The sequence below is a fragment of the Castanea sativa genome, chromosome 9 (assembly GCF_040712315.1).
Source record: "Castanea sativa cultivar Marrone di Chiusa Pesio chromosome 9, ASM4071231v1".
Classification (NCBI taxonomy): Eukaryota; Viridiplantae; Streptophyta; class Magnoliopsida; order Fagales; family Fagaceae; genus Castanea; species Castanea sativa.
The window spans coordinates 25,525,111-25,546,810 of record NC_134021.1 but is presented as its reverse complement, the minus strand read 5'-3'; the positions used below and the strand labels follow the sequence as shown (position 1 = coordinate 25,546,810).

At 35.2% G+C, this 21,700-nt stretch overlaps 1 protein-coding gene and 1 pseudogene across 1 annotated transcript; both read right to left on the bottom strand.

Annotated features, from left to right (window-relative positions):
• Positions 1-1,698: 1,698 nt before the first annotated feature.
• LOC142609485 (enoyl-[acyl-carrier-protein] reductase [NADH] 1, chloroplastic-like) lies at positions 1,699-8,076 on the bottom strand. Its single transcript, XM_075781077.1, has 13 exons — positions 7,903-8,076; positions 6,890-7,207; positions 5,859-5,968; positions 5,709-5,764; positions 5,521-5,605; positions 5,385-5,432; positions 4,570-4,644; positions 4,357-4,468; positions 3,686-3,737; positions 3,553-3,604; positions 3,387-3,444; positions 2,376-2,474; positions 1,699-2,070 (listed from the first exon to the last, which is right to left on the bottom strand). The coding sequence occupies exons 2-13, from the start codon at positions 7,164-7,166 to the stop codon at positions 1,919-1,921; spliced, it is 1,176 nt and encodes a 391-aa protein (XP_075637192.1). The 5' UTR covers positions 7,167-7,207; positions 7,903-8,076; the 3' UTR covers positions 1,699-1,918.
• Positions 8,077-9,194: 1,118 nt separating this feature from the next.
• LOC142609444 (cyclin-L1-1-like) lies at positions 9,195-14,505 on the bottom strand (annotated as a pseudogene).
• Between the last annotated feature and the right edge of the window lie 7,195 nt (positions 14,506-21,700).

The following is a 21,700-nucleotide window of genomic DNA, read 5'->3' as shown; positions in this document are numbered from 1 at the left end:
GGTAGTGCTGATGCCTAACACAGAAAATAAACACTAAAATAGCTTTAAAATCATTATCTAATGTGTGAGTGTGTTTATTTTTTTGTCCTAGATCTCACCCTACTTTTAACTATTTTCTATGATTCAAGTATGCATAAATCTCACCAAATAAAGGTGTGAAACTTGAATTAGGATGAATGTAAAGTTTTGAGTTAAAGGTAAGAAAAAAAAATCTTTGACCACGTATTTCATATTGGAATGAATGTAAGATTTTGAATTAAAATGGGGGAAAATAAACACTAAAATATCTTTAAAATCATTATCCAATGTGTGTGTTTATTTTTTTGTCCTAGATCTCACCCTACTTTTAACTATTTCTATGATTCAAGTATGCATAAATCTCACTAAATAAAGGTGTGAAACTCGAATTAGGATGAATGTAAAGTTTTGAGTTAAAGGGAAGAAAAAAAAAATCTTTGACCATGTATTTCATATTGGAATGAATGTAAGATTTTGAATTAAAATGGGAGAAAATCTCTAAACATGTGTCTGTGCGACGAGGCTAGTAATCTTCTTTTTCTGATTTCAATTATAGAAATTCACAATCTCCTTTATCTTTTCTTTTCTATTTTTTCATGTACAAATACATGATGTGGTATTAGCCTTATTCTTTGCAAAATCAAAGTTACACTTTGGGAGCCATGATTTCGTTTTAACCCTATTCCTTGCAAAATCAAAGTTACATTTTGGGAGACAACAGGCGGCAATAAGGAATCAGTGTCTCTACCAAATGTGGGAAGCATTAAACAAATTGAAGCCAACAATTGTTATTTTATTTTTATTTTTATAAGAAAGCTTTATTGATATGAAAAAGAAAAATATGGTAATAGCACCCAGTACACAGGCAGTGTACTAGTAGTGCAGCAAAATTAAAGAAAATTACAGCAATCAATAAAGTTTAAAATACTTGTAAAAGAATGGCAGCCGCCAACCGCTCATATAATGAATTCAGAAAAGCCCTCTTTACCAACCACTCATATAATGAATTCAGAAAAGCCCTCTTTACCACCACCATCGTAGGTCGTTCAATGTCCTGTAGTTCCTTTCCTTCCAAATGATCCACATTAAGCCATCATTGTGATCAATTACCATTTATCATCAGTTGCATTGCTGCAGACTCTCAAAATTATTTGATTTTTTTTGGGGGGGGGGGGAGGATAAATTGTTAAAACAAATAGGAGATGGGGGTTTCAAACTCCGCTCTCCTTATTAAAAAGACTAGACTATGCCACTAAATTACAAAACTCTTGACAATTTTGTGAAGGTTTTAGTTGGTGTCAATGCTGTGAATTTATAATGTTGTTTATAGTTGCCATCTCATTCTTATTCTTTTCTCTTAATTGTAGGTCAATCTAAAACCATTATAGTTGTTACAGCATTCTGGTGCGAAATTATTCATGATATAACTATTAGACAACTACATTTATGTTTATGCATGAAGACGTAATGGTTGTTACCACCATTAATGCATTTTTTTCACATCGATTATCATGTCCAAGAGGTTTAAAAGTTAAAACTGCTCAACAATTATGGAGTGAAAGACTAGTCATCGGTCTAAATATATAATTCTTGAGAACCAAACACCTGTTATTGAGTGACACAGAAAGCAGACTTAAGGCCCAGAGCATCAAAGCCATCAAGTTCAGTTAAGAATCATGCTATCTTCCAAAGCGAGGAAAAATCATGCTATCTTCTTATTAATATGGAAATGCGAAATAATCCATTTGCTAATGATACAAGAAGATATGAAATGTGAGAAAACAATTATTTCTTTTGCTTGATCAAAATTTTCAATAGAATCCACTTACACAATCCATGCTAATCTTAACCTCTAACCTTGGCTTTGCTAAAAATATAAAATAAAATAAACCCTCTAGCTCTAGTTACCTTTTGGAATGTCTAGGTTCTCAAATATTGGGCTGTCAACTCCCACTCCCATTGCATTCAGACCATTGTCAACATACACAACAGCACCAGTGATAGCTGAAGCTAAGGGTGATGCCAGGAAGGCAGCAGCATTCCCAACCTCCTCTGTTCCATTTATAATTCCAGCTCAGTAACAGTATGAAAAATGCCAAAAAGAAAATACAAAACATAAATTATTCAAAAGGGGCTGTATCTGCTTGTGTTGTAAAAGCATTTTCAAGCCTCTGTTGTTTATTGGAGAAATATCACAAGAAGCTATAGTGATCGTGACCAATTGACCATAAACGAGGATATTATTTTAAAAAAATTTGCAATTTTATTGAATTTCTGTCTTGTTCCACAGAAAGTAGGCAGTATTATTTTGAAAGTAACCAAATCTAGAAAAAACTGTGGAAAAACTTATGACTCACCTGCAGATAATTCTTTCTGTAGGGGTGCATTTGCTGATGAGTAATCTATCATCATATCAATAAAACCAATTGCTTTTGCAGCACGACTTCTTAATGGCCCTGAAATTTATATTAGTTTGGAAAACATGTGAGGAAATAGATACTATCTAAAGACAAAATTAAGTTAGGAATTACATCATTTGATTTTTCCTTCTATCGAATTCAAAGGTAACCTCAACACTAAAAAATGAATCTAAGACAACAACAGGGCCAGGGTACAAAACTGAGAACACATAATATTATGGAAAATGTAAAATCAATTTAAACTGCATGGTGAGATGGAAGCTCTATTTCAAAGGGATGGGTTTGTACTTTTTAAATACAAAGTAGAGATAAAAAAAAAAAAATGAATGCATTTAAACTTATGCTAAAATTACCAACAGGACTACTGCAAGTGATGCTAAGTAAGATTCAAGCCCAATAAGATATTGCTGGGTGGACTCTTTCAGTATGTTTTTACGACAACTAACATTCAGTTTGGCACCATTGATGAACCAATTATGGTAAAATCATACTGATGGTTATTTTCATTAATTGCCCGACACAAGGACATTTATTCATCCACTTGGTCTGGGATTTTGGGCAAATTAATGGAAACATGTTTAAGTATTGGGATTTTAGTGTTCTGTGATTGATTGCTAGATAAACAGCAGTGAAGATTGGGACTAAATTAATCTCTATATCTTATCAGTAAAACACATCATCCATATAATTAGGGAAGAGACCAGGAATGATAGATGATGTCTTCTTGGAGGGATCTACATACAGATCATTAAATCATATCAACTTTTAATTGGACTATAGAGAAGAAGGATACAGCCATCCCTATAGGCCTCATTTCAGATGGAACACCCATAGCATGTACATGGCAGAATGTGGCACCAGGACATAAACCAGTCAATGAGATTACAAGAGAATTATTCTCCTATTTTAGGTGAGGCTATGATTCTCAATATAAAGTAAATAAAATACCAGCAGATATTGTGTTGACCCTGATTTTGTGTTTTCTTCCAGCTTCAAAAGCTAGCACCTGTGTCAAGCCCAAAAGTTTATAGATGTTATGCTAACTATCATGAACATTTGAAAAACAGATATACATGAAATAAGAATAAAATGAATAAATAAACATATGACTTACTTGCGTGTCACTCTCCAGAGCAGCCTTTGCTGAACTCATACCTCCACCATATCTGCATGTAGAACAGTCAAAATGAAGAAATTGTTCTTAGGTGAACCACACAACAATGTTCACAGTGCTGAAGGAAACATACCCTGGAATGATCCTTTCAGAAGCAATGTATGTTAGAGAAATTGAAGCACCACCTGTAATGTTAAGTCCAACCAATTAGGGGAAAATTTCAGAGGTTTTCTTACTGGTTTTAAAATCCTACATTGGTTAGAAAAATAATAATGAGATGAAGTAATTCCTGTTGAGAGTATTAATCTCACACTGGTAAGAAACGGTGGTGTGATAGTCCCTATAGATAAAGTGGTTAGTTTTTGAGTGTGAGAGAGTTAGAAGACAAAACTTTATCTAGTATGTTTCCCTGAGAGGCTGTGATTCCCACAAAGTAGTCACAATTCATGCAAAGTATAACATACCTAAAACCCTTGAGTTCTCCCAAACAAAGCCTAAACACATATCACTTTAAGAACTTGTTTGAAACATCAAAATCACTTAACCTAGGACATGATCGAACCCTAAAGATCCAGAAACACCTAAAAACCTAGCACTCGTAATCCAAGACCACTCAAAACATCAAGATTACCCTAACCCTAAACCGGGTTCCTTACATTAGGGTGCATATTGTAAGGATTCAGACTTATGGGGAAAATTAGGGATAAGGAAAAAAATTGTGATGGGAAGAGGAGGGCGGGAAGGGAAGAACATAAAGATAAAAATCAAAGAAAAGCAATAGAAGAAATTAAGTGAGAAATGTGCCTGGATTCATTATTGGAACAAAGTGCTTGAGTAAAGAAACAAAGGAGTAACTAGATGCAGAGATAGCTGCAAGATATCCATTCCTTGATGTCTCCAAAAGAGGTTTGCTGACCTGCGAATGAAAAAAAAAAAAAAAAAAAAAAAAAAACACTAGTTAAGTGCCTTAAGATCTAGAAAGAACAGTGTAAAAGGATAAACTGATGAACACAACACCTCTGGCCCATTGGCAAGTGAGTGCACAAGGATGTCAATGCTTCCAAAGTCCTGTTTCACAGATTCAACAACTTCCTGCAAAACATTAGAACCAAATTGGTTACCAGTGGTCAGTTGGGTCAGTTATCCCATTTATGTCTTTGCCAGTAAAGAGACCTGTAGCTCCTTACAAGAGGAGCATGCATTATAAGTTTTTTACATTCAAAGTTTGCAATTGACCATGAATTTCAATGTTCACCAAAATATGGCTTCAAACAGTTTGTGAAACAAATGCAGCTTAATCATTAGTAGGTTGAGTTAGATTAAATCCTTTTGCTATACATTTGAAAAGAAATTTGACAGGTGACATGACAGATAAGACATAGTACAAACTTATAATCATATTAAATCCATCTACTTATTAGTTGAACTTTTAGTCAACTTATTAACATTCATTTTTATCAATGTGAACCATTGTATGATTTAAGTTCAATACTTGATTAATTCTGCTGTTCTCTCCAAGGAAGAAAACTAAGCACTTGTAATTTAATCAAGTCAGAGGCATTATTGCAATTTGGTTTGACTGATACTAATGTGCACACCAAGTGAAGACAAAATACTGAGATAATTTTATTCTATGTTGTGTTTAGAAAATCATGTACAGACATGCGAACTCATAGACCGATGGTTTACTTCGGAGAACGGTTCATCACATGTTATGCCCAGGTCAATCAGATGTAATAAATTAGTGATGTTTACTGAGTGGAGTTAAAAAAGTCTTTTATTCAATAATGACCACTTAAATTAAATAGTGATGTATTCACAATAAATGATACCTGAACTGTCCAATTTGAGGATCCAGCATAGCGTTTGTTTGCTTTTACCTGCCCAAAACCACAACTAAGAATATCACCAAGAATACAATTGGACTTTATATCAATTATTCCAGAAATATATGGAGCTTTTCATTACATCGTCAGGAACATCTTCAGGATTGTCATAAACAGCGTCCAATGGATACACTTTAGTAATTTCCATTAGAGAACCATCTGGTAATCTGAAAAATCAAATTTCAATTAGAAATTAACAGAGGCTTGGAGATGGTACCGCAATTATTAATTGATTACCCATAATGCAGGAAACAGAACATCATATCTTACTTGCGTGACTCATCAAATTTCCCACGCCGTAAACTAGATTCAAAAATATTCAGTGCCTACATAAAACAAAAGCTCGCATTAAAAATTGTACACTTTTGTCATTACTTGAGACTCTAGAATCATAAGATCAAGTTAGATCAATTTACATACCGGAACCCATGTACCAACAAGAATTTCAGCACCACCAGCAGCAAGAGATTTTGCTATTGCCCATCCATATCCATTATCATCAGCTATGCCAGCAATAAATGCTCTCTTACCTGCTAACACAATGTCCCCGTGTTAAATACAGCAGCATATATGTTATGTTCATACAATTTGGACAAGTACATCTTTGGCTTGACCTTGACACTGGTGGTCATCCTAAAACATTTCTCTTCAAGGCTCAAAGCAAGACAATGACAAAAACCTTCATGTAACACATCCCACCATTTTTCACTCCGAACCTCAAATTTGGGCTTTGTGTCATTGTTACCAGAGAACTGATTTTGTGCTTTGATTCAATTTCATGGTTCAGGTTTCTCCAACATTTATACATGTGACTTATATATATGGCAAGATTCTTTGCAAAGCCAAAAAAAGGTAATTAACTACAACTACAAGCAAAAAAATTGAAGCAGCCAAGCAGGTGTTAAAACACCACCCTTTTTCTGCCACTTAACAGCATGGCAACTTAACAGGCTATGTAAGTTTACTACGATGCTCATTTTACATGCAATATCTCAATATTTTTGTTATGCTTATGTGTGTTCAGTTGAGATACATATCAGAACCCAGGATATGAAACTAAATAGGCTTTTGTTGAGCTTTCATTGAGGTAATTGTCTTTTCAAGTCAATGATCATGCGACACAAAAAAAAAGAGAAACCCCATCTATATTTTGCTTTAAAATGCTTGGTGAAATACCATCTTACAAGCAAAACATATAATCTTCCCAGTCAAAACCTCATCTGCAGTTGTAAACCTGGCCTTTACTTGCAGTATCAATACCATGCAACAAGGAAAAAGGTGGAGGAAGATAGTATGTGAAGCTATTCATTTCATATTTCTTATATATATTTTGTGTGTCATATATAGAAACCAGTGAAGAGGGTGCTAAGCAACTACAATATTTATGAAAGAAAAAAACAAATGATAATAAAGGCATCTTAGAATGAAAGGGGAAAAAATAGTTGTCTGACCTCTCAAATCAACAGGCAAGCCAGGCAGAGGCTTGTACTCTGCAGCACCAGACACTGCTCTTGTAACAACCTTTTGAAATTTTACATTTCCTGATGTGAAGCTCTGGAAGAATGGCTGCCTTGATGAGATGTGGGAAGAGCTGGTAAGCCTTGTCCAAGATGCCTCTTTATGCTCAGCACTGAAATTTGCAGTGCTTGTCATAACTCTATTGCGGGAAGAAGATAAGCAAGAATTGATTGTTGTCATGAGCATGCCAGGGGTTGAAGTAGCCGCCATTTTCAATCACTTTTAAGACCTCCAAAAGTCAAAACAAAATTCTGCAGTATTGAAAACATTTATAGGTAATCATCAATGTAGTAAGAATGTTCATGGTATGATTTACCGTATCATGATAATATTTGAGTATCTACAATGCCAAAACACATAATCTACCACACAGAATATAAGAAAAAAGAAAATCATGCCTACTTTTTTCAGAAGCTCCTACATATAAACAAGTCAATAAATTAAGTTAAAAACAGATATCACTCAGCTCAAAGCAAACCGGAATACACATAATAATATCTCAATTTACCAATGAACTACACGCCAAAATAAAAGTAGCAGAATGAAGAAAACTGAACTATGGGCTAAATATGATCTATGAAAAATTCATCAGCATTACCAAGTATTAAGGTTCAAGCATGACCAAGAATTCTGCAAGTGCAGCCATGGTATATAAAACTATTTGAAAAGCAACAAATATTTAGAGCATTATATCCAAGATTACCCACAAAATGAACACAGATGTCAACAGAGATTCTCTTCTTTCAAAAAAAGAAAAAAGTGATCAATTTTAATTCTGGGAAAGACTCAAATATTAAATAAACCCACGATTGAGGAGCCTACAGGCTACACCCAATCACATCTATGTAACAAAGAGAAAATAACAAGTCATTCAGACATAAGTTTTAGACTCAACATTCACTGAGAAACCTGTACATTCATTCACATAGAAAAGCTCAGAACTCACCTTAGGTGTGATGTTTGGGATACAAAAGATTTCAGCTGGGATTAGAAGTTGAGAGAGAATGAGTGGTTTTTGTGTGTATATTATATTTATTTATGTGTTTGTGCGTTAAAGCTTCGATGAAACCAATGCTGTATTGTTTGATGTTTGTTGGTGACTGGTGGGAACTTTGGAAATGTCGTGTAATAGATCAGAGTGGTTCATGAGTTGTTGGTTTTGGCGCTCTTCAAATGACATTTATACCCCTGCTTGCTCGATATAAACCTACAGCATGCTCCACATTTTTAAATTAATGTGTTTTATGGTTTAGAAATTAGAATACAGTGTCCAGTTAACAGATCATTTGTGAAAAAAAAAATTTGTTACTTTAATAAGTCAATGCTTTTAGAGTATCCGTTAACTTTTTCTGTATTAAAGAAATAATTGATTGTCACTCTTTTTATACCATTAGATAAAACAAATAAAATCTCAATCCCATTGTGGAGAGTATCCTATAAGATAGAACAAATGTTAAAGATAATTCACGATGGAGTTCAGCTTTTTATTTTAGTGTAAAGTATAATTTACACGTGTTTTGATTATTTCATTTAGTCTGCAAAAATCGTCAATTACTATATTTAAATCCCTAAATTTTGGATTAAGATGTAATTGTCAACATTTTATCCCAATTACCCTTTTTCAAACGTGTGGAACATATGAGCAATTTTATGGAGGAAAGTTCCTTATTCCCAAAAACCTCTTTTTATATATGAGTTTTTTTTCTCTCTCTTTCTCTCTCTCCTTTACTTGAATTGCTTTAATTGAATCCTTTCTTTCAATAAGTGGCTGTGTTATTGCGTTCAAAATAAAATTAAATGAATAATCCTAAATTTTTAATACTTGGTTTAACTTGGCTCATTTGCTGTCCTAGTATCACCTCTAGGAATCCAAAATCTTATTTAGGCTTCCAGGTCCCATGCCTAAGTTAATTAAAATAATGAATTACATTCTTTTATGTTGATTAGGCATGGAGGCTTCCATTTGTAGAATAAGAAACTTTTGAAATTTCCATCACATATCTATCCTTTCATCATGTCTTCCTACTACATATCTCAGGCTCCCCATTGTAGTACTTCAGTCAATGCTCAATAGCATTGATTTCCTGCTGCACAGTGGGCCAGGACTCATGACAGTTGTGAGAAATTGGTGCGCATATTTGCCAGAAAGATTTGGAAGTATAGCTCAGATACGTATAACATCTAATCAAGGGATGGATTCAGAACTCTACAATAAGATAGCAATGAAATGAAAATATGTTTGACTGCTATAACATAACTCTTACTGATTACTATATAATAAACACCATTCAGCATACACAACTAATAGAACTCCGCCCAAAAAATCTCTAAAACAAGTAGCATTGGTGTGGAAAAATGGGATGAGGAAGTTTTCACATTATCATGTAGTCTGATGTTCATAGCCACTTTAAGTTGTTCACATAGCAGCAACGCACGGTCCATCATCCAGCATGTATTTCTAGGGATGTAAACATGACAAAGATAACATGGATTCACAGATGTAAAGCATTCAAAGACAGACCCCCCAAGGCTAGCACCTACTAAGCAGTACCTGCTACCAGTTGCCACATGTCCTGTGAAGAGGCAAGCTCCTACAACATAATACAATAACGCAGCAAGCTATTTCAGGCAGCCAGGAGATGAGCAAAGCCCTATAAGAGAATTCTGTCTACATTACTGAGGGCTGAGTACAAGATCCAGATCAACCATTGGGAATAGCCCACAGATCAGTCATCAAAATTAAGGTTGTACAATTCAAGTCAAAAAAGTTCTTGTCTGTAGAGAGACGATTTAAGTATAAGATTGATGTCTATGCAATCCTTCCCCCTTGAAGAATAAGAGGAACTGTGGTAGTCACGATCTGAAAATAAAGAGGTTCAGATAACAGAACTACGGTTAAACAAGAAACCATATTGATTATGCAATACCAAAGGAAAACAAAATGTATACCTCGTGATGAGGGATGTCTTGATTTCTCTGAATGTCCTGGGCATTCACAATAACAAGAGAAAGATCATATCGCTAGATAATCAGAGAACAATTAGAAAAGAAGATCACACCACGGCACACCCATAAAACAAACAGGGACGTAGCTACATCTGTGGTTGGCCCCTCCAAAATTTTTAAAATTTCTTTTATAGTAAATATAATTATCAAAAACTTTAAAGATTTAGCCTATAAAATAGGAGTTGGCACCTGCAAATAGTTGAGTTAGTCCAACAGTGCTCTTGGAAAAATGAAGGAATTTGTCAGTTGGTCTATTAATTATAGAGACAAGGTAATTTTCATTTTCTTTGTTTCATTTTTTTAATGTAAAATTTGCACTTGTATCAATTAAATTTTTCTATCATCCATGTCTTTGAAGACTTAAGTGATTACATTGAATTCTTTTATTCGCTTTGGTAGACAATTTTTGTAATTCTTATTGAAAATGAAAATTTTACAAATTTCACTATGGAGATGGTAAAAGATTAAATTTATTCTATGAAAGATTGTCATTGAGCATAAATTTTTTATAGGAGATACTGAGTTCTTTTTGTTGATATTTTTCTACAAGTCTAATATCAAACATTCAGAGTAGACAACTTTTCTCATTAGAGTTATATACATCAAAGTTGATAATGTTGTATACAATTATTTATGAATTATGACTTACTCTAGCATTAAAGTTTATATATCTATACACATACATGTGTGTAGGAGTTTATCTTGACTAATATATTAGTACCACAATTCGGCCCCCCTCAAACAAAAAATCCTAGCTACGCCCCTAAAAACAAATATTAACAATAGCATCAGGCTTGTGAACAAAATTCGTTGTAAACATACCTAAATCTTTTCCTCTATCCTTGGAACGGTGACACCAATCCCTAACTCTATCTCTGTCCCTCTCTGTTTCCTCTTGATCACATACATGGTCAAAATCCCTGCTCCTATCACAATCCCAGGCCTTTATTCTGCCCTCCTTCTCTCTGTCCCTTTCCCTCTCCTCTCTCTCCCTGTTTCTTTCCCTACTTGTGTCTGTTCTGTAGTCAGAATTTGATTTTGGCAGGGCCTCTTCTCTGGCCTCTCCCTCAACAGACATGCTCTTTAATTCATCATCACTTTTCTTAGACTCCTTCAGCTTGTCAAGGGGTGCTTTCACCAATACATCCTCGGATCCACCAGATTCAGTGTTAACAGAGGCTGAAGCTGACTTGATATTAGCTGTAGGGCTAGTCTGAGGAATTTCCTATTGATCAGCAATGAAATAAAAATCCCACCATGCTAAAGTGATTCAACTCTCCCTAGTCAGCAGAAGTTCTTATAGAACTGCAATAAAATAAAAATTCCACCAAGCTAATGTGATTCAACTCTGCTAGGGGAGATCATATTTTAAATATGTGGCATTATGAGGTTGACCAAATTTTCTGCAGTCCCCACAATTGCCATCCTTTCTCTAAACAGAGCATTCAAGTGCTGCTGTTCCATCACCAAAATTTGGGTGGTCCAACAACCCACCTCTATAGCAAGAATCTCTGGAAAAAGGGCAGCAGCATTTAACAAACATAATGCAATACTTGCTGAGGAATTGGCAATTGCGAACACTGCAGAAAGGGTATTAGCAGAGGCTTTATGTTTCCAATGAAACTTAAAATTGTACATGAATAAAATAGAAGTACCTTCAGAACTGGCTAAGATTGTGAATCCCTCATCTGGTTAGAAAACGTAGAAGAGTCTCCATCCTTACAGACAGGGATATATTTTGCCTTGGGGAGGCTGTACAGCTCAGCCAGAACTATGCATACTTCATCAATCCCAGACTTGTCTGCATCAAATACCTTCCACCATGGTGGATTCCAGGGAAGGGGTACTTGGAACCGACGAGCAGCAGCATAGACAACCCCACAAGCCACAACCTCACTCTTGTATCGAACACACAAAGTTGAGCGCAAACTGCTCAAATTTGAATGTTAAAATAAAATTAAACAACAAGACAGATTACTAATGGAAGTGTAAGCCACAGTGAAAGACACGGAACAACTGCAACAATCAGCAGACACAAATCACGACAAAAAAAATTGGGTGCTTTGGAGTTTGACCCATTATTCTGAAGCATAGAAGAATGCAATTGTGTTTTACATACTACATGTGACTACCAACTAAACAAATAACTGTCAAGATGTCTTCTGCATCAAATTATATGCATGGCCAGGGCAACATAAAAAAAAAGGCAATTTATAGATTCAAGGAGCTAAAGGCATTAAAAAGAGGCCTAAATATAATATGGGTCTAAAAAGCAAGAAAAGCATAATCATAAAAAAAAAAAACAGAATATGGCCCTAAATAAGGCTGATTGGAGAAGGATTTATGTAGCCCACCAAAAATAAAAGCACTATACATTGTCCAAAGAGTATTTAGTGTACACTCAAACATACTAGTCGAATTATGAACACTTCCTACAATAATATAATACTATACAATGTAGATTCTGTATGATACTAAAGACATCTATGAATACTGTCTTCTACTTTTTTTGTTGATAGTTATGAATACTATCCATATACATATGTGAATGAAATGACACAATTTTTTATAAGTAAGACTTAACTGAAGAATACAAATTTTAGATGCAAAGTTTCCTTGTTAAATGTATAACCAAATAATAAGAAAAGAGAGTGCATAACTTTTGTCCATGAGTAGTTAATTTGCAAAAAGTACCTATCATTTGCTAGATTGCAAACTTCCTGCCTCAGTTCTGTAGGTGTTTCAAGAATGGCAAGGTAGTTAGATATGAATTTATGAGGATGTTCAACATCACAAACAAATCCCATCTCTTTCAATATATGTCTTTCTGTTCTGCTCAAGACAGTCTTGAGGTCATGATACTTCTGTTAGAAAAGAAATAGGAAAAACAAGGAAACCATGAGAATTTACTGCTTTTTTTTTGGAGAAAAATAGGACTATATAAGTGCAAAGACAACTGAAGTGCTAAAATTAACCACCGATTCAGATAAAGCCATTATACTTGGTGGTTGCCAAAAAGAAAAAGAAGAACAAGTAATGAAAAATTCAACTCTTGTGCCAAAGAAGAAAATGATAAAAAAATAAATAAATAAATAAATAAAGTAATTCCATGGAAAAGAAGGTGGGTGCTTAACCTGCGAACCAATCTCCAATGCTCTACAGGTAAGTTCTCCATCCTACATTCCATTCTGTGGAAAACAATAAGGACTTGTCTTGCTTTCATTGGGCTTTCCTCGAGCTTTGATGCAAGCCACACGCAGCTCGCAGCAACTTTCTGCAAAAAATTATCATATCCCAAAAAATTAATATATCCAAGTTAGTAACACAACTATTTATTCATTTGTTGCCAAGAAAATGTAAGAATAAAAATACATTCTGGAAAACAAGGACCTTAATTCAATGAAGCTCAAGGCAACTGTTGGACTTGGTAGAGGTGAATTACCAATACAAAACTAGTGCTAAATTATCAATTATCCCAAAAGCTTAAACTAATAGAAAACGATGTATTTAATCATCTAACCATAATTCTAACACCCCCTCATGTATAATCTCAAACTCTCCCTTAAGAAGTGAGGCCCCATACATGGGATTTTTAACATTTTTAATGAGAAGTGGAGTGAAGGTAGGGTTCAAACTCATGACCATCTTCATTGATACCCTGATAAATCACCAATTGTCCCAAAAACTTCAACTACTAGGAAATGGTGAATTTAACCATAATTCTAACAACTAGAACATCATGGATACATTTCAAAGAACCCCTTTTCTTTCCTACATTTATTCTCTATGTAAAGAGAGAATGATAAGAGACAAAACTTAACCTTAACATTGAAGCAGGCAAACGATTTCTTGCAATAGAAACGATGGAATAGAACCTACCCGGTCGCCACAACCTGAGGTCTATAAGTACAAAGATTAAGGTAACATATGAACCAACAATATTAAGAAAAGTAAACACTTTCATAAACCCAACATATAAAGAAATCAAAAAAACAGGATACAGTTTAAGCAAGATGCTACTTTTTTGGATAAGATCACAGCCATAGATTCGTAAGGTAGTTTCAGTTGCTTCGTCAATGCCATCTTTCCTAGAAGGTGAGTTCTTTAGTTGCTCATCGGTTAAGTAGAAATTATCAATCGCCGTGTACATCATTCTAAAACCAAATAACTCAACAACATAGCAAATAAAAAAATTTAGTATAACATACCCATCAATTTTTTTTTTTTAAGTCACAAACTTGAAACTGCGTATAAACATGAATGAAGCATTTAGATTGAGGAAATTTGGAGGTTACCTTAATTATTGTATGGGTGCCGAACCTTGAGGGTCTCTAGATCCTATCACAGTTGAACTCGCTGGAGGGTGGCCGGTCTGGCCTTGGGGGGTGTACCGGTGGTATTGTGGTAAATGGTGATGCAGACTGCAGAGATCATTGGGGGTTTAATTTGGTTTTTGTTTTGGGTTGAAGCGAGTTTGGGTCAACAAAATGTTCAACCCAACTATATGCAGTTAGCTCATTACCAAATTTTTTGATAATTGAATAAAATATTTTAGATTCAATCCCTAGTAACACCAAAAACTAGAGGCCGCAAAATCAATTCAAACTCACTCACTTAAACAAGTACCAAACCCACCCAATTAATATTAATGTTTATTAGGCTTTAACTGGGTACCCAATTAAACTCAACTAGTCGCTAACCTGGAAGAGTCGAACAAAAGTTGTAAAATTCACTTCTAAAGTTACAACTTAGGAGAGAAAAAAAAAGTACAAAGACCAATAGTGATAACTCCAACACCAATAATGTTATATATAGTCTCAACCTTCAGATGAATAAAATGACTTTGTTAGAGAGTAAAGACAAATAAATGTATCGAATATTAAGTAAGGGTTGCTTTAGTCATCTGACTTAAATAGCTATAGTAGAATTATTATAAAAATAAAATAAAAAAATCCTTTGAACACTTTTAAGCCAATAAATAAAACAAACCCTCATTACGCACACAAATGAGAGAAATTTGGAAAGAATAGATTTTGAAATATCTAAATGTAAAAAAAGAATAAAAAATACTAGTTGAAAGGCAAAAGATAATTTATTGAGTAAAAATGAAAAATTGATCATATATATCATAAAAAAAACAAATAAGTAATTTATAATTCTTAAACCACCCTAATTCAAATAGTAATGCAATGTGCTAACTTTGGCAATCATGCGTTGAATTGTGATGCCCTCATTATCTATCTTCTCTTTTCCTTCCCCCATTGCTCATTTGTCTTATCAATTCAAGGTTTTAAAAAACTAAACATTTAAGAAAAGCAATTTTGTATAATTTAAAAGTTACCAATTAACAATTCAACTTTGTTTTAAACTTTAACTTTACTAAAGCTGTTAGTAATCCAAATCCCGAAACCAATAATTCAATTTTTTTTTTTTTTTTAATAAAGCGTAATGCAAAGCATACAAACTGAATTTGGAAATTATCACAAAAATTTAACCATAAAACTAAATATATAAGATATAAAACCTAAAATAAAAAGAAAATAGTGGTGACGTGAAAAATTGTGGGAGCTTCAGAAACTTCAGTTTTATATATATATATATATATATATATATATATATATATATATATATATATATATATATATATATATATTATGATCTAAGTATCATTTCTACAAATCATCCAACTCTAAAATACCCAAAAACCACTAAAAATGACCAAAATACCCCTAAAACCTAAAAAAAAATCAAAATACTCCGTAAACCTAAAAATTACCAAAATACCCCCCGAAACCTAAAAAATTACTGAAATACCTCCAAAACCTAAAATTTGACCAAAATACCCCTAAACCTAAAAAATGACCAAAATATTGAATCCTAAAAATTGACCAAAATACCCACCTAAACCTAAAAATGACAAAAATACACCTAAAACCTAGAAAAAGACCAAAATACCCCCCTAAACCTAAAAAATACCAAAATACCCCCGAAACATAAAAACTGACCGAAATACCCCCAAAACCTAAAAATTGGCCAAAATACCCCTAAACCTAAAAAATAACTAAAATTCCCTTAAACTAAAATACTACCTGAATCTAAAGAATGAATGAAATGCCCCCGAAACCTAAAAATCACCAAAAAAAAACCCTAAAACCTAAAGATTAACCAAAATACCTGTTAAACCTAAAAAATGACCAAAATACCCTCTAAACCTAAAAATTACCAAAATATCCCCCCCTAAATCTAAAAAATGACTGAGATACCCCATAAACTTAAAAATTACCAAATTACCCCTTAAACCTAAAAATTGACCAAAATACCCCACCTAAACCAAAAAAATGATCGAAATACCCTTGAAACCTAAAAATTAACCAAAATACCCCCGAAACCTAAATATGACCAAAATAACCCCTAAACCAATAAAATGACCAAAAATATCCCTGAAAATTTAAAAATGACCAAAATACCCCGAAACTTATAAAATGAAAAAAGTGCCCCTTAAACATGTAAGACGATAAAATACACCCTGATAAGGAGTTGTGAAAAACGATTAACTCTAGACCGTCCATGGTCGTCCATGTCAAGGGTCGTCCATAGGAAAGCACATGGACGACCCACAATACTTGGGAAAATTCCAAGTATTAATTCCCTTACTCAAGTGACCATGGGTTATGGTTCCAAGGCCCGAGTAATACCTGGGTTCACCACTATGCCTTCCAATCAGGAGTTTAACCGTCAACAGCAATTACAGAATGATGGAATATAACTCCCGTGGCGGTTGTGGAAGTTGCCCTTAACCCTCTGATCTCCTAAAATACAGGGTAAGTTGTGAATCTAATAATTGTTTCTGAAGCATACTATATAAACGGCCATTCAGACAAGACAAAGGGACATTTTTACAATTCCTGAAAAGTTGGAACTCCAAAATTTAAGAGAGAAAACTAACTTTGGCATCGGAAGGTTCTTGGCCGGCAACCCCGGTCACCTTTGATCGTCGTTCTTTCTTTTTCTGATCATCAAGACAGTCACTAGACCTTTGAAATCTGAAGCATCTAGCCTACTGATTTTCTTCGCATCATCACACCCTAAACCTAAAAAATGACCAAAATAACCCTTAAACCTATAAAATGACAAAAATACCATTGAAAACCTAAAACCTAAAAAATTAGTGACATTCCCCAGAAACCAACAAAATGACTAAAATACTCTTAAAACCTTTAATTTAACGAAAATACCCTCGAAACATCCAAAATACCCCAAACTCCTATTTTGGTAATTTTAGAATCTTCGAGTGTATTTTGTTCATCTTATAGGATTAGTGGTATTTTAGTCATCTAAGATATTTTGAGGGGTATTTTGGTCGTTTTATAGGTTTAGAGTTATCTTGATCATTTTAGAGGTTTCAGGGTATTTTTGGTAATTTTAGAGGTTTCGAGTTATTTTGTGGTCATTTTAGAGGTTTTGGGTTTATTTGGGTCCCTTTAAAGGTTTAGGGGTATTTTCATCATTTTATAGGTTTAAGGGTATTTTGGTCATATTTTAAGTTTTAGGGATTTTTGGTCATTTTTTTAGGTTTAGAGGGTATTTTGGTCATTTTTAGGTTTCAGGGGTATTTTGTTCATTTTTAGGTTTCGAGAGTATTTCATTCATTTTTTTAGGTTTAGGTGGTATTTTGGTTAATTTTTAGGTTTTGGGGGTGTTTTGGTCTTTTTTAGGTTTCAAAGGGTATTTTAGTCATTTTCTTAGGTTTAGGGGGTATTTTGGTCATTTTTAGGTTTAAGGAGTATTTTGATAAGTTTTTTTAGGTTTGTGGGTATTTTGGTCATTTTTAGGTTTCAAAAATATTTCGATCAATTTTAGGTTTAGCAGATATTTTAGTCAATTTTTATGTTTCGGGGGTATTTTGGTTATTTTTTAGATTTTAGGGGTATTTTGGTTAGTTTTAAGGTTTCGGGGGGTATTTTGGTCAATTTTACATTTCAGGGGTATTTTTGTCAATTTTTAGGTTTAGGGGGGTATTTTGGTAATTTTAAGGCTTCGACGGTATTTTGGTCATTTTTTTTAGTTTTTGGGGTATTTCAGTCATTTTTTAGTTTTAAAGGGTATTTTGGTCATTTTTTAGGTTTCGGGATATTTCGGTCCTTTTATATTTCGGGGGTATTTCGTTCAATTTTTAGGTTTTAGGGATATTTCAGTCATTTTTATGTTTCAGGGTATTTTTGTCATTTTTTAGGTTTAGGGGGGTATTTTAGTCATTTTTGTAGGTTTAGGGGGTATTTTGGTTATTTTTTAGGTTTCAAGAGTATTTTTTTTTATCAGTTTTTAGTTTTCAGAGGTATTTTGGTCAATTTTTAGGTTTCAGGGATATTTCAGTCATTTTAATGTTTTGGGGGTATTTTGGTTATTTTTTAGATTTCAGGAGTATTTTGATCAATTTTTAGGTTTAGCAGGTATTTTAGTCAATTTTTATATTTCGGGGTTATTTTGGTAATTTTTTTAGGTTTCATGGGTATTTTAGTCATTTTTTTAGGTTTAGGGGGTATTTTGATAATTTTTAGGTTTCGGGGGTATTTTGGTCTTTTTTTTAGTTATGGGGATATTTTAGTCATTTTTAGGTTTCAAGAGTATTTTGGTCAATTTTTAGGTTTCGGGAATATTTTTGGTCATTTTTTTTCGGGAGTATTTTGGTTATTTTTAAGTTTAGGGGGTATTTTGGTAAGTTTAAAGGATTATATGAGTACTTTGGTCATTTTCAAGTTATAGTGGCATTTTGGTAATTTGGTTATTGGGTAATTGGGTGAGTTGGGGTTTACCCATAATAATTGGGTTGGGTTTAGGTTAGAAGTAATTGGTTAAATGGGCAATAAATGGGTAAATGGGTTTCATGTACCCAACCCAATTATGCCCACCCAAACTCACCCATTTAATACCCATACCAAAAACCGATTGGTGTCTTATCCTATGATTCACATCTTCTTCAATCTCTCAATCTTTATAAATTATTGATCTAAGATATTGAAAACTCTCGCTCTTTAGTATCTCTTGGCCATCGAGTTACCACCCATTCATCTCTATTTCTACTTTGACTAAACTTACATTCAATGTACTCTATTTAATTATACTTAATTCAAAACCTTTAGATTCTAGGGCGTCTTGCCAAATTTCTAACTTGACATTTGATGGGGTATAAAAAATACAACTCCAATAATCGTCCATGGGGGTCGTCCAGGGCAAGACCAAGCAATCGAAGGCTGTAAGAACCTCGTCCAAGAACCTCGTCCATATAGAAAGATGTTTGGATGAGGTTATGCGTGGTCAAATTTCACAAGAACCCCGCCATGTCGTCCAGGGTCATCATGAACCTCGTCCATAGAAAAGGTTGTCCATAAAGGAAGGACCCCCTTTAAAATGCGAGATACGCTCAGCAGGAAGTCCTCAGGACGAGGACCCCTGGAAGAACCCCGGACACTTGGGAAAATTCCTGAGCGTGTAGTACAACTCCTTATTACACGCATAACTTTCAATAACAGTTAGGTGAGAAGTTTGTAACTCCCAAACAATTGTGGAAGTTATCTCTGAACCCTCACACCTCCTCAAATCCAGGGGAGGTTACAAGTTTGATAACTGTTCATAGGACACTATATATACATTCATTCAGACAAAACAAAGGTACATTTTTTTTTTTTTTACTTCTCCAAAAGAGTTGGAACTCCAAAAATATAGAGAGAAAACTAACTTTGCCATCAGAGGGTTCTTGGCCGGTGACCCTGGTCACCTTTGATCGCTTTTCTTTCTTTTTCAGGCCATCGAGAGAGCAAGTAGATTATTCAAGTCTGAAGCATCCAGCCTACTGATTTTCTTCACATCATTAGTTGGCGCCGTTTGTGAGAAAAGTTTCTGTTCTTTTCGTTTGATTATCTGTTCTGTTTTCAACGATTAGTCTTTCCTAGACAAAAGGCTGAATGGTTCGAACAAGATCAAGGGCTACCAGCCCAGGTCACTAGGAGAGTAGGAATGCTTCTAGTAATCCCCTCCACGATCTCTAGTCAGCGCCTGTCATGCAACCGCCTTCTGTTCAATATATACAATCCATGGCTGCCGCTATGGCAGAATTGACCCGTCAGAATCAGGAGTTGAACAGGGAGATCAACCTGAAGAGGCAGCGCCACGATAGGCACACGGAAGGACGAGCCCAGGGCCAAGAGGGTGGAGGAGAAAATGTTGAGTCTGAAAATCAGACAAGGGGTACTGCTTCAAGAAGGGTGCCACACTTGGAAAGGGAGATGGACCAGATGAGAAAAGCCATGGATGAGATGAACGAGAACATGAGGCAGGCGAACCCAGTGGATGATTTAGTTTACCGAACGGATTCCCCTTTCACGACTTCCATCAACAGTCACCCCCTACCTCCGAAATTCAAAATGTCTTCCTTGGATTCGTATGATGGAAATCGTGACCCGTGTGATCACATTGCTACTTTCAAGATGACCATGCACCTTCAAGGGGTCCCGGACGAGATTATGTGCAGAGCTTTCCCTACCACACTTAAAGGACCAGTGCGGGTGTGGTTCAGCAAAATACCCCCAAACTCAGTGGGATCATTTGAAGAGTTGAGTAAGTTGTTTGTCAATAATTTCATTGGAGGACAACGCCACAAGCGTTCCTCTTCTAGTTTGCTAACTATAGAGTAAGGGAAAAATGAGAGTTTGTGGTCCTTCATTACCCGGTATAATAGGGAAGCCTTGACGGTAGACGAAATGGATGACAAGTTGTTATTGGCCGCTTTCCATAATGGGATCAATTCTGACTTGTTCATCCATAAGCTCTACGAGCAAGAACCACAGACTATGGCCGAACTCGTCCATTCGGCCCTAGATTTCATGAATGCTGAGGACGCTATCATAGCCAAGAAGAGAAAGAGAGCAGAGCGATCGGAAGTAGGCCACCAGCGTTACTCAGATCAGGGCCCTCGTCCAAAGAAGGCTCGTGTAGATAAGAGAAAAGACAAGGATGGTAAGAAGGTAAGTTCCTCAACAAGAAGTCAGCAATACACACCCCTGAGTATGCCGCTAGAGTAGGTTCTTATGCAGATCAAGGATGATCCGTCCTTGAAATGGCCAGATAAGATGAAAGGAGATCCTAACAAGCGCAATAGGAACAAGTATTGCCGCTTTCATAAAGACCACGGGCATGACACAGACGAGTGCTTTGATTTGAAGCAGCAGATAGAGAATCTCATTAGACAAGGAAAGTTAAGGAATTTCCTTGGACGAGACTAGAGAGATGAGAAACTGAAGGCTAAGGTGGAGGAGTCATTACGACCCTCACTAGGAGAGATAAGAGTAATTATCGGAGGAACCTCAACAGTGCAGTCATCCAAGTCGAGGAAGACATACCTAAAAGTGGTACAGAATGTCCAGCTATCTAGACGACCTCCCAGGACGAGGGAAGCAGATGAGCAGGCCATTACATTTACAGACGAGGACGCGGGACGACTTCACCACCCACACGATGACGCGATAGTCATCACCCTACTCATTGCTGACTACATGACCAGGAGGGTGCTGATAGACAATGGCAGTTCTGCGGATATTTTGTATTATCCCGCCTTCCAGCAAATTAGGCTAGGACGAAATCAGCTTTGACCAATGAATTCGCCGTTGGTGGAATTCGGAGGAATGAAAGTGCAACCAGTGGGCACCATCACATTACCAGTGGTGGTTGGAGCGTATTCACGA

Excerpts from the sequence above, each read along its gene's own strand:
- LOC142609485 (XM_075781077.1), bottom strand. The coding sequence starts at position 7,166 with ATGGCGGCTACTTCAACCCCTGGCATGCTCATGACAACAATCAATTCT. Across the intron at positions 5,765-5,858 it reads TTGTTGGTACATGGGTTCCG|GCACTGAATATTTTTGAATC; the intron begins GTATGTAAATTG and ends TGTTTTATGTAG. Across the intron at positions 2,071-2,375 it reads ACAGAAAGAATTATCTGCAG|AGGAGGTTGGGAATGCTGCT; the intron begins GTGAGTCATAAG and ends TAAATGGAACAG.